Here is a 13084-nt window from a genome sequence, read left to right on the forward strand (position 1 = left end):
TGAGGAGGCGGTGCTGACTGGGCTCGCCGAGTGAGTGAGTTGTGGTTGCCCGATGCCCAATAGATTACTACTTCCTCCGTTCCTAAATACTCCTCTGTAAACTAATATAAGAGCGTTTAGATCACTATTTTAGTATTCTAAACGCTCTTATATTAATTTACCGAGGGAGTACTTGTCTTTCTAGTCATTTCAACAAGTGACTACATACGAAGCAAAATGAGTGAATCTACACTTTAAAATATGTCTACATACATCCGTATGTAGTAGTCATTTGAAATGTCTAGAAAGACAAATATTTAGGAACAGAGGAAGTAGATTAGATTAGATTAGAAGAGAAGAGGTGGCTGGGCTGGCCTTACCTAACCAGCAAGCCCCATATTAAAATGCTTCCCTTGTCCCTTTGTCACCTTCCTGTCCTCCTTCCTTTCTTCTCGCCGTGGTTAGCCGATTCTCCGATACTAAATACCACGCGTTACCACCTTCCACCTAAATAAACACACCTGGTTTCATATACACACACGATCTTTCCTCTAACCACCTGCGTATGGATTACTTTTGTTATTATAATCAATCACAAGCCATGGTTAGAGAAGCTTTTTTTCTTCCGCCGATAGAAAAGGTTAGAGAAGTTAGGCGTCATCATCTATCTGTTTAACGACGGATGTAAAATTACTTAGATCGACTCGAAAAATATTCACCTGGACCTTTTGGCAAGAGAAAAAAAGGTTTATGTATGTATGTATGTAGCCGCCCCAAAGGGCATCGAAAAGAAAGCAGGTCGCAAAGCGTGTCACGAGTCGCTGCCTTTGCCGTGGATGCAGGATTAGGCAATGCTCACATGCGCCCACGCGCTCAGGCTCAGGGTCTGCCTCTGCCCGGTTCAGTGCCCCGGTCTCGAGATCAACGCCCACACGGGGCACACTGAATCTGGCCATTCTGGTCTGCTCTCCTCTCCTGCCAAAGGAATTGCCACCTTCATATTACTATTGCACTTTCTTGAAAGCACTCCTGTAATTTATACAGTGAGCCACCCAGCACCAGAGTATTATTGCCCATGATTAGTCAAACGGTAATTTTTTTTTTTACAACCGGACAAACAAAATGGAGCAACGAGAGGGCATAAAGAAGGAAAGGAGATGATCCTGGCGAAACAGGGCACCACAAGATCATCGCTCTTTCTTCTTGCATCTCTTTCACTCGCTGTATTTTCACCTACAGGCTAAACCAATATCCAAGTCACAGGAGAGAGGAGGGAGGGGGTGCTCTGCTCTGCTCTGCTCATTTCATCTCGATGCTTCTGAAGTCGAGCATGGCGGTCCGGAGCCCCATGAAGCTGCTGCACTTGCACTCCACGCTCCTGGGGAGCCCCATGCTGCAGCTGAAGCACAGGCCCACGACGCCGACGCCGACGCCGGCCTCCCTCTTCACCACGGGCTTGGTGTCCACCATGGGGTCCTCGTGGGACGGGGGGCTGATGCACAGGTCCAGGTTCAGGTCCGGGCACTTGAGTGGCTTCCCCTGGCCCCAGTCCATCTGGGGGTTGCTACGGTGATGGTGATGGTGGTCCACGTGGGTGATCGCCGCTGCCGCTGCCGCTACCTTGGTGGGCTCGGCGCCTCGCCGGAACACGGCGCCCTTGTCGTCCCTCTGCGCCGTCTCGAAGGATATGGTGATGTTGGACGCGGCGTGGTCGCTGTTGATCGCGCGGTGGGTCACCGGGTCGATCCCCCGGCTCGTGAGCTTCCTCCTGATGTGCGTGTTCCAGTAGTTCTTGATCTCGTTGTCCGTCCTCCCTGGGAGTCTCCCGGCTATCAGAGACCATCTGCGTTCGTCAAACAGAAACAATACTGTCAGCGCTATGTTTTCACAAGGCCATGCATGTAAAACAGAGGATCGTTCATTCATTGGAGCTATATATGGTATGGATAGATGAACGTACTTGTTGCCCAGGAGGCTGTGGAGCTTGATGATGAGCTCGTCCTCCTCATCGCTGAAGTTGCCGCGCTTGAGGTCGGGGCGGAGGTAGTTGATCCAGCGGAGGCGGCAGCTCTTGCCGCAGCGGAGCAACCCCGCGGCCTTGGGCAGGGAGCGCCAGCAGCCCTCGCCGTGCGCCTTGATGTAGGCGGTGAGCCGGTCGTCCTCCTCCTTGGTCCAGGCGCCCTTGTTGGTGTGCGCCTTCTCGCAGCACGGCGACCTCCCCATCTCACTATCTCTGTAGATGGTCTGCCGCCGCCGATGACTCTCCTTTTCTTGTGCTCGGTGGTGGGTTGGGTTGGGTTGGGTCGGGTTTGCAGGAGTGGAAGTTGGTGCTGTTGTTGTTGTTGGGGGCTAGTGCTACGGGGAGGGGTGGGTGACCCGGAGGCTGGATCTTTATAGGCGGCACTGCACTTGACTGGCACTGGATCGGGGAAGAAGGTCTTCTAGAGGCTGAGTTGGTGGGAAAAAGGTTAGGCTGGTACGGGCACTGGTAGGCCTCCCCCTCCCTCTCCCACAGGTCATGACCTCACCTCAACTCAGCACCCCACCGGTTTGTTTACCAGTTTATTACACACACACACACACACACAAAGAGGAGGATAGAAAGGCAACAACGACACAGCCAGCCACAGGGCACAGGACACACAGGCTCCATTTGCCTGCCTACTTGCCCGATTCACAAGCCTCACAGGTAGGTGTAAAGTGAGGTAGCTCCCCCTGCCTACCCTCTTGGCGCCTTCGGTTTTAACAGCTAACTAACCGCATCCACCCGTGATGCCTCCCTCTTCCTAAGTTGTTTGTGGGGGATTATTAGGTCCACCCAATTTCCCCTCCCTCCCACTCTCTTTCCCTTGATGCTGCCCTCCCTGCCTAAAAACTACTCGTGCAACACAAGCAAATAACCCATTCAATCCAGGGCCAGGGTGTCGAACCCGTTCAGTCTACAAGTAAATTATCCGCATCGACGATCGCCGAGATCGGATATAGAACCTCAATCTTTCTGTAAGACACAAACTCAATGATAATTTGTCTGCCAAGAATTTTATTTAGATGAAGAATATGTGCCACGTTGGAGACTATTCCCCGAGCCATTTTCTAGGACCTCTCCTGTCAGTTGTGACCCAGGGGCAGTGCAATTCGTGTGTCCTACATGATGTCGTCTATGGACTACGGGGGCTGTTTTGATTCTCCAACACAATCATGTCGACATGGAGATGATCTGTATTGTATACTAGGACAGAGTATTAGTTGTAGACGGATCATTCATGTATACTTAAAAAAAAACAGCCCTGATCTCACGAGCCCCAATCATCTTACCATTTCTCCATTTAACAAGCCAATGTGCATAATGCAAACTGGATGAGGTATTAACAAAAGGAAGCCCCCTCATCATACACCCCTTTTCCTTGTTTATTCTTCAATAATAAAACAGGATGAGGCGGAACAGGTATCCGACGCTGCTCAAACGGATTTTCTTTTGCCCACCCACCGTCTTTTTTCTTTGTTTTTGCCTACTAGTATGGTCTGCTTGCACAATCATGGTTTTTGCCAATTGCCGATAGTCCGATGAAACTACTTTCATATGCAGCATTTCTGTTTTGTACTCTAGTATTAGTATTGGTTAGTTGAGCTGCTTGGTCAACCCTAAATTAAAAAGATTCACCAAACTTGCTAGTCCTGCAACTGCTTCCTATTTCTTTCTGTAGCAAGCCAGATCTCCTGGAAATCGTATTTATATATGCTAATCCACATGGCAATAGAGTATACGCTAATCCACATGGCAAAAGATAACGTTATCAGTGATGCTTAATAAGGACACCATCAATTGTGATCAGGACTTATTCGACTTCCGCAACATGTGCTTTGCCGTTTGCTCATGGAGAACGGAGATTAGTATGAATATGCTGAATTTTCTACAGATTAGGATTCATCCTCCGCGGTAATGAAGGCTGTGGGCATAACATTCTGAGGATGCAGATGAAACTATGACTTGCTGAGGTGGACCATTAATTGTTCCATGTTAGGAGCAACTTACATGTCCATGATGAAATCCAGACGGGCTTACATAATATTTGCCTACCTAATATATTCTTTTGGATGGTTACCAAACTATGGACCGTAGTTGGTTGGGTGCAAGGAGAGGGAAATATCCCAAACCATTTGCTTCAGTTGGGGCCAGAATGATTGGGACTTCACACTCCACAATGGTCCTCTACTTGAAATGTCCATGCTTCCTGTATTGCCCCCATAATTCCTTTGCTGCGAGAATTGGGTGATTACACCTCCAGATCTAACTCCAAATCTCTATTATTTTCAAGCCGACATGTTAGGGGATGGTTTGTATCACTTTTCAGCACAAGGCTGAAGCTAAATCTATAATAATAGGATTCTTTTGAAAATAGCTGCATCTCAACAGAGCAGAACTGGTGCATGTACCAATTTGCCTACCATGCAATGCAAACCAGAAAGTCAGATTATCAGACACCAAACTGCTTTATTGCATAGCTATCAATGACTAGTCCTCGTTACGGTTTCTAACTAGAAATAAGCTAGTTGGCCATAAATCAAGTTTGGCATCCTACCATTTTATTACACACAGATTTAATACACTCAAATAGCTATTCTTTTGGTGCATCAAACTAATCAAGTAAACCATCTCTGTTGTACCATAATCAGACTCTGACTGGCAAAAAGAGTGCAATCCCTATTCCCTAAACAAAACACTTAAACCATGGCCCTTTAGTTGTTAAATTGTAGGCATTACTTCTAGAAAGCATGAATGCCGGCAAGAGGAAGGTAGGGAAATAGTTCTTAGTTGTCTGGTTGAGGAGTGGTGTCTGGTTATGTGCAGTAGCTCTACCTTAGGGGGGGGGAGGGAAAGAAGAAGGTAAGGAAAGAGGTAGGTCTAGGCCGCCCTTTTGCTGTTATATCTTCCAGGGAGGCGTGGCCAAGGCCAATTAGCCAGCCCCCACACCACATGGCAACGAGCATGAACAGCACTTATCCATGACTCCTCTCTCCCAACTCCCTCTTTGTTTCCTCCTACCTACATGCCCCTTATATGCCTGCATAAAGCTCCAAACTCCCCATGGCATCCTCCTCCTACCTACCAGTCCTTCCATTCTTCCATCCAATCGGCTATTATTAGGTTAGGTGTGGTGTTGGTCTCCACGACTTCAACCCAAATTCATTAGTTATCTAGTAGCAGGCTAGCAGTTTCCTTTCGCCCTTTCGCTACTCAACACTGGTTTTACCAAGCAGGCAAGTAGTATGATACTGCAAACGCAAGAATTGGGTTGGTCAGTCAGGAATTCGGCGAACTAAGTGACTACTTTTCCATTTGCCCCCAGAATCATTGAATATGTGCTCTTCTGGCCACAACACATGATGTTTCAGCCTTCACGCGGATGATTGTTCGTTGAACAGACAAGAAAACCTTCCAACACTAGTCCTCCACTACCAGAGACTTTGACTGTCTTCAAACAACTAAAATATCAGGGGTAGAAAAAAAATACTATCTAGTCCCACTGTCCTAGACCAATGTTCATAGCGCCAAATGACAGGTCAAACAAAAGTCAGCAGACACAATGCTTTTGTCATTTGAATGAAGGCATAAAGAGATCCTGATCATCATGCGTCACATCTTTGGATTCGTGAAAGAAACCATGAGGTTTACCGTGACTCTCGATAGCATGTTTCCCCATGAAACAATTAGTTTATTCGAAAGCTCATCTTTTTAGCAAAGGTGGGCAGTCTATATACTTCAGCAGTAACCTAAGTTTGTTAGAACTCTAGATGCGTAGTGCTTGTTGCTCTAGAGCACTAACCATATCAAATTTCCACTATTAAAAGCACTTCATGTACAAATCGACATAAGAGTATGAGACTACAAGTTAGAAATTATTCATGCTTACAGTGGTTTCTGAGTTCCTTTTCGTCAGTGCTTCTATCATGAAAGTTAGCATCAAATATCCGTGCAGCTTCCACTGATTGTGGCTTTCTGCAGAGAAAGAAGCCATCAAAACTCGATGGAATCGATTTGAGTTCGTGGAGAACTAGTGTCAAATTAGAATGTGCAAGCAGTGTATCAGCATATGGCGTTGCCCATGGCTAATGGGTTTTACTGTATACCCCTGGCTAATGGTGCGTGACATTGAATGGTAAGTTGCATCTAAAGGTCAAGCTTTACAATTACAACTTCGATTTAAACAGAGTAGTATAACCAATTGAAACTAAAAGTCTGAAAGGGGGGGGGGGGGGGGGGGGGCAGCCCCAGTGCATGTAGCTCCCGCTTGCGCAGGAAGGGTCCGTCCGACCACCAATTGAAACTAAAAGTCTGAAACAACATTAAATTAATACCCCAGATCTACAGATTTAGCTACATACAAATGTTTGGTCAGGTTGATACATCTGCAAGCTAATACAAATAATACACATATGCCACCCTTGCCTGTTAGTCAATTGTCCTTTATTAACTACTGCTAGACCAACTCATTTTGAGTTGAGTACAGGTGGACCTTCTAATCTACTTATAATAAATAAAATACATAGTACTTATTTCAGCTCCTTGGTATGATTGGTAGTTGAATAATGGACCCCCCCCCCCCCCCCGGCGGAAATACCCATAAGAAATACCGGAAACCATAATCACACAATGATTTGAGACCAAAAGTTCAGGAACTTTACAGTGCCATGGACATAATTTGGTTCGCATATATTATCCTTATCCAATTTGACTAGAATGAGTTCATTTCTGTGCATCCAGCTCCAGCTCCTCCAAACACTTATCATCTCAATTCAATTGAGAGACGGTCTATCATTGTTCTTGTCTGACCATACTATTAAGAGATAGGTGGTTCGTTAATTTGAACCCATATAATAAATTTGGAAAAGCACAATTTCTCCTAAGACTAGTACCTAACAGACAAAAAGAGCAAACATGCAATGCTTTTAAACCTTTCAATAAAAAAAACCTTAGAAATGTGTCCAAAATGTCTCGAGTCCTGAGCAAAAGATCAATGGAACACAAATTAAAGGTAGTCTCAATATTAACAAGGTTGTAAGTGCAGCTAAAATGTACCAAATTGCATATTTAAGGCCTTGCAAACGTCAGATGTCACTTAAGGCATCTTTCTGATAATTTTATCGAGGCAAAGTAATGATGAGAGTGATACTAAGTTTTTGCTTTTGTATCTTTTTAACAACATCTGTATATAACGTAGTGATCCACGGGAAAGTTTCAAGAGAAAAACAATATGAAATGTCAATAACTATATAAGGATGATCATGGAACAGAATAAGGAAACATTGCTCCTTTTCTGTGACATCCATATCCATACTCTCCATACGACGGGTCAAAGGCAGAGTTAAGCCATCGCTATGGTACAGAATACCAGCAAGCGCCACCCTGCAAAAACAATAAATACATACCCATGCTGAACCTAACTTTAATGTGTGTTTAGTCATTAGCTTTATAGGCTATTTAGCACTGTATCAAGGTTGTCAACATGTCTACATCACTTCAGTCATGTCAGGCATACAAATCCAACACAACCACAATACATGCAACTTGCTCAGAGATTTTGGTGCACATAGATGACTCTAGAGCTACAACTGTATCATGAAAACAAGTTTCATAGAACAGTGACATTCTTATGCATGGCTACAAGAACTGAGTACCACTCAGTTGGTTAGAGGCACGAGTGCCTGCCCAGCCCACCCGGGTGTTGCTCATGGTAGTTTCTTCTAATTAATAAAAAATGCCACGGGTGGTCGAGTTTTTTTTTTCCTAATACATGGCGACAAAAGAGCCTGATGGAAATCCTTATATACTAAGCCATCAGGCCAGATGCAACAAATTCATACTCAACCAATGAGGAAGAAAACAAAACCGTGTAAAATCACACTTCATCGTATACGACACGACACTATTATTGCAGAGCAGATCAGGAGTTACATTACCAGAGTCTAACGGAATGGCACAGATGAGCATAATTATAGTTCGTACCACTTACAGGCTGCAAAGTTAATGCCTTTTCCGGCTCACGTGGTTTGTGCCACTTATCCCTAACTCGGCTTTGCATGCGTTATTCTGATATGGAAACGCCCTGCAATAAGCATTACCACATATTTCAGACTTTTCAGTACGCCTAACACTCATGAAGATTCAGTTCCTGTCGGTCGAGTTTTCTTTCCTTATACATGACGACAAAAGAGCCTGATGTGAATCCTATATGCTAAGCCATCGGACCAGATGCAACAAATTCATAATCAACCAATGAGGAAGAAAATAAAATAGTGTAAAACCACACTTCATCGTATACGACACAGCATTGCAGAGCAGGTAAAGCGTTACATTACCAGAGTCTAACGGAACGGCACAGTCGAGCATAATTAAAGTTTGTACCACTTGCATGCTGCAAAGTTAATGCCTTTTTCATCTCACAAGCTTTGCGCCAGTCATCCACAAACCGGCTTCACACGTGTTATTCCAATACAGAAACGCCATGCAATAACCATAACCAAAGATTTCAGCATGCCTAACACACGTGAAGAGCCTGATGAGTTTTAGCCTTATACATGTCAACGAAAGAGCCTGATGAGATCCGTTATATGCTAACCCATCCGATGAGATGCAATAAGTTCGTATTAAAGCAATGAGGAAATAAACAAAATGGTGTAAAGCCACATTTTGTTGTATACCACACAAGACAATTATTGCAGAGCAGACCATGAGTTACGTTACCAGAGACAAACGGAACAGCACAGATGAGCATAATTAAATTTTGTAGCACTTACAGGGTCCAAAATTAATGCCTTTTCCGGCTCACACGATTTGCTCCACTCATCCCTGATCCGGCTTCACACGCGTTATTCCGACACCAATATTCTCTGCAATGAGCATAACTGAACATTCGGCACACTTGATACTCATCGTATACAACAGACACAATTATTGCAGAGCAGATCAAGATTTACGTTAACAGAGTCTAACGGAATGGCACAAATGAGCATAATTAAAGTTTCTACCACTTACAGGCTGCAATTTAAATACCTTTCCTAGCTCACTCGGTTTGTGCCACTCATCCTTGATCTGGTTTCACAAGCGTTTTTCCGTTACGGAAACGCACTGCAATCAGCATAACTGAAGATTCAGCATCGTGTTCGACAGACACCATTATAGCAGAGCAGATCAAGATTTACGTTACCAGAGTCTAACGGAACGCACTGATGAGCATAATTAAAGTTTGCACCACTTACAGGCTGCAAACTTATCGCCTTCTCTGGCTCACGTGTTTTGCACCAGCCATACCTGGTTTCCAACTTCGCACGTGTTATTCCGATACGGAAACGACCTGCAATCAGCACAACTGAAGATTCAGCATACTTGACATTCATCACACACGACACCATAATTACTGAGCAGATGAAGATTTCCGTTACCCGAATCCAACGGAACGGCACAGGTGAGCGTAATTAAAGTTTGTAACACTTACATGCTGCAAAGTTAATGCCCTTTCCGTCTCACGCGCTTTGTGCCGGTCAGTCAATCTGGATCCGAATCCGCAAGCGTTATTCCGATTCGGAGACACCCTGCAACCAACATAACTGAACATTCAGTACGCCTGACACTCGTGCTCATCACCACATCAGCTCGGCCCTCCTCACGGTTGTGTGCGTATAACTAACTCACCGCTGCAGAGTTGCACAATCATGCATCATGGTCGCTTTCAGGGGCAAAGAACACCCACTGAAACATCCATTTGCCACTGCATTACAGCTTGGCATGCGGAAGACACGATTCCACCGCCTTGCTGCGCTTCGGCATTCCGTCGAACACCTCACGGGTCAGCGTCAAACGGCCGCGGCCAACAGTACGAGGCCAACACGGCGCCCCACCGTGACACAAACAAGGCACATCCCGCAGCCTCCGCAGCGCAACGGCGGCGGACGCGGAGCACGGCACGCGAAACCGAGGCAGCTCGCGGCGGAGGCGGCCCGGCGACCGGCTGCTAGAGCGCCCGGCGCCGACGAGGCGAGGCGGCCTATGATTTTTTTATTTTTTTTTAGATAAACGAGGCGAGGCGGTCAGATTCGAACGACACGCGAAGGAGAATGAACCGCGGCCTGCCAGCTGGGCCCTGCCGGGCTGTGCCGATGTTGGTTAAGATAAGCCATTCGTAATCACGGCCCATCCGGCCCGGCCGAGCGGGCGAGAGGGCGAGGACCCCAACGGCTAGTTCCCCGAACGGCTAGCCTAATCCTCCAACGGTCGGACGATTCGTATATAAATCGTTGGTAATGGAATCCAATGCCACCTCCCTCCCCCAAAGCGTCCGTCCGCTTCCTCCCTCCCCTCCCCTGCGCCGCCTCCCTCCGCCCTCGCCATCCGATTCAAATCCGTCCTCGCGGGGGAGATCTGATCCGGTCCAGGGCGCCGCCATGATGCACCACCACCACCAGCTGGACCAGTGGCTCGCCGGCGGCGTCGGCGGCGTGGGCGCGGTGCTCCGGCCGACCAAGTCCGCGCCCTGCTCCCCCGTCAAGCCGGCGGCGGTCTCCATGCTGCGGACGCACTCCGACTCCTTCCATGTGGCTCACAAGGTCCCCGTCGGCGACACGCCCTACGTCCGCGCCAAGCGCGTCCAGGTGCGTCCTTTTTTTTTTGTTCTGTCTGGGATTTGAATTTGTTGTTGGCCGGGGCTGACGGTGGCTGTAATGGATGGATGGCAGCTGGTGGACAAGGACCCGGAGAAGGCCATCGCGCTGTTCTGGGGCGCGATCAACGCCGGCGACCGCGTGGACAGCGCGCTCAAGGACATGGCCATCGTGATGAAGCAGCAGAACCGCGCCGAGGAGGCCATCGAGGCCATCAAGTCGCTCCGCGTCCGCTGCTCCGACCAGGCGCAGGAGTCGCTCGACAACATCCTCCTCGACCTCTACAAGGTACTGCGCCACCCCTTTTTTCAAAGTTCAAATTTCAAATCCATCAGTAGATCCGTTGGGATGGCTAACTCAATATTTTAATTCGACTCGACAGAGGTGCGGGCGGCTGGACGACCAGATCTCGCTGCTCAAGCACAAGCTGCAGCTCATCCACCAGGGCCACGCCTTCAACGGCAAGCGCACCAAGACGGCCCGCTCCCAGGGCCGCAAGTTCCAGGTCACCCTCGAGCAGGAGGCCACCAGGCTCCTCGTAAGTCTCTCCCCCTCGATTCAAAATTTCAAATCCAGTTCAGATCCAGCCGCCGGCCAGATATGGTAAGAATCAATGGCGTAACTAATTAACCCGGTTGGATTGTGCTCGCGCAGGGCAACCTGGGGTGGGCGCTGATGCAGAAGGAGAACTACACGGAGGCGGAGGGGGCGTACCGGCGGGCGCTGGTCATCGGCCCGGACAACAACAAGATGTGCAACCTGGGGATCTGCCTCATGAAGCAGGGCCGGGTGCTGGAGGCCAAGGACGTGCTCAAGCAGGTGCGCCCCGCCGGCGTCGACGGCCTCCGCGGCGCCGACTCCCACCTCAAGGCCTACGAGCGCGCGCAGGAGATGCTCCGCGACCTCGAGGTCAAGCTCGTCGGCCGCCCCGGCTGGGCCGGCGCCATTGGCGACAACCTCGTCGACAAGAAGTGGCTCTTCGACGCGCTCATGCTCGGCTCCTCCTCCAGCATCTGGCAGCCGCAGCCCTGCATCGACCACCTGCTGCCCCCGCCGGCACCACAGCAGCCCCGCGACAGCTTCGCCGACGAGAACAACGCCGGCCCCGCCGCCGCCGCCGCAGCCGCGGGCAAGAAGATGGCCGCTCTGCAGCAGCAGCAACAGCAGCAGCAGCAGGCCAACCTCAACATCGACGCGCAGCCATTCTACTCGCACCGCATGCCGCCGCTGGCCGCCAAGCCACTGCAGAACGCACCGCGCCAGCAGCAGCTGCCGCAGCAGAAGCCTCCGGCGCAGATGCATCACGATCCCATGGGCAACCTGAAGAGGACGCGGTCCGGCACCGCCATGGACAAGGCCGCGGCCGCGGCGGCAGCCGGGGAGAAGACCAAGGAGGAGCAGAGCAGCAACAAGGAGGCCGACAAGAACCAGGACGACACCAGCAACAACGGCCGGAGGAAGTCGCTCACCGCCGAGGAGAGGTGGCCGGAGCTGCCGGACCACAGCGCGTTCGACGAGGCCCTGGTGGCGTCGGTCCTGGCCCCGGTCCTCGCCGACGACGAGAACTGCAACACCGGCAAGCCGTCAGCAAAGGCGCCTCTAGCTCCGGCGAGCTGCTGCGACACGAGCCCGGCGGCGGTGAAGGAGAAGGTGGGGAAGAGGCTGAGGATCTTCCAGGACATCACGCAGACGCTCAACGTGCTCTGACCGACGGCGAGGCTTGGTTTTGGTTTTCTTTTCTGCTGCTGGCTGGCTGCTCACACAACCGAAGAGGAGGAGGTGGCGACGCTGCGAAGGAGATGAGCTTGTTCTCCTGGGAGTTTCTGCATCGCGGTTTTTAAGTTAAAAATTAAAAATAGGGAGGGATCGATCGACATTACCGCTCGACTTGGTTCTTTTTTCTTTTTTCAGTTTGCTGCTGATTCGTTGATTTTAATTTTTTTTTTGTAACACAGTCAAAATAACATTGGCAAGGATTGTGTTTCCTCCTGATCATCTTCTGTTGCTTGTAACAGAAGTTGATTTCGATAATCACTTCAAAGCTCAAATAACAAAGTTACCTGATTGCATCTCGATCTTTGCTCTTGATATCGATATCTGACAATGTAAGTTCTGTTTGACTGTCACTCATTCAGAAATGTTCAGCTGAAATTTAGCTTGATTGCATCTCGCTTTTGCTCTGGATATCGAGATTAGCACTGCTATACACACGATGCTAATAGCCGATTTGTGGACGACGCTGGAGATCACACCATACGTCGCACGGCAGCAGCACCGGTGCACCGTTGGATATGTCGTTCGGCTGTATGTCGTCTGTGCAGTATCGGCTGCACAGCAGTTTCGTATCGAGATTTGTCGATGCAAGTTCTGTTCATCAGCGTCACGACCGAGGTCCAAGCTCCCCCTTTTTGGTGGGCGAAGTCTGTAAAAAACGCTTATCAGGAGCAGA

The 13084-nt window shown here is 48.9% G+C and overlaps 2 protein-coding genes across 2 annotated transcripts; one reads left to right on the top strand and one right to left on the bottom strand.

The window, feature by feature from the left end:
* Nucleotides 1–1014: 1014 nt before the first annotated feature.
* LOC123104608 (myb-related protein Hv1) lies at nucleotides 1015–5966 on the bottom strand. Its single transcript, XM_044526483.1, has 2 exons — nucleotides 1940–5966; nucleotides 1015–1822 (listed from the first exon to the last, which is right to left on the bottom strand). The coding sequence occupies exons 1-2, from the start codon at nucleotides 2200–2202 to the stop codon at nucleotides 1279–1281; spliced, it is 807 nt and encodes a 268-aa protein (XP_044382418.1). The 5' UTR covers nucleotides 2203–5966; the 3' UTR covers nucleotides 1015–1278.
* Nucleotides 5967–10300: 4334 nt separating this feature from the next.
* LOC123104609 (protein POLLENLESS 3-LIKE 2) lies at nucleotides 10301–12704 on the top strand. Its single transcript, XM_044526484.1, has 4 exons — nucleotides 10301–10626; nucleotides 10711–10923; nucleotides 11018–11173; nucleotides 11290–12704. The coding sequence occupies exons 1-4, from the start codon at nucleotides 10420–10422 to the stop codon at nucleotides 12340–12342; spliced, it is 1629 nt and encodes a 542-aa protein (XP_044382419.1). The 5' UTR covers nucleotides 10301–10419; the 3' UTR covers nucleotides 12343–12704.
* The last annotated feature ends 380 nt before the right edge of the window (nucleotides 12705–13084 follow it).

This window comes from Triticum aestivum, chromosome 5A (genome assembly GCF_018294505.1).
Source record: "Triticum aestivum cultivar Chinese Spring chromosome 5A, IWGSC CS RefSeq v2.1, whole genome shotgun sequence".
In the NCBI taxonomy this organism is placed as follows: domain Eukaryota; kingdom Viridiplantae; phylum Streptophyta; class Magnoliopsida; order Poales; family Poaceae; genus Triticum; species Triticum aestivum.

Coding starts and splice junctions, on each gene's coding strand:
- LOC123104608 (XM_044526483.1), bottom strand. CDS start 2,202: ATGGGGAGGTCGCCGTGCTGCGAGAAGGCGCACACCAACAAGGGCGCC. Junction 1,823..1,939: donor CACAGCCTCCTGGGCAACAA/GTACGTTCATCT, acceptor TGACGAACGCAG/ATGGTCTCTGATAGCCGGGA.
- LOC123104609 (XM_044526484.1), top strand. CDS start 10,420: ATGATGCACCACCACCACCAGCTGGACCAGTGGCTCGCCGGCGGCGTC. Junction 10,924..11,017: donor TCCTCCTCGACCTCTACAAG/GTACTGCGCCAC, acceptor TCGACTCGACAG/AGGTGCGGGCGGCTGGACGA. Junction 11,174..11,289: donor AGGAGGCCACCAGGCTCCTC/GTAAGTCTCTCC, acceptor GTGCTCGCGCAG/GGCAACCTGGGGTGGGCGCT.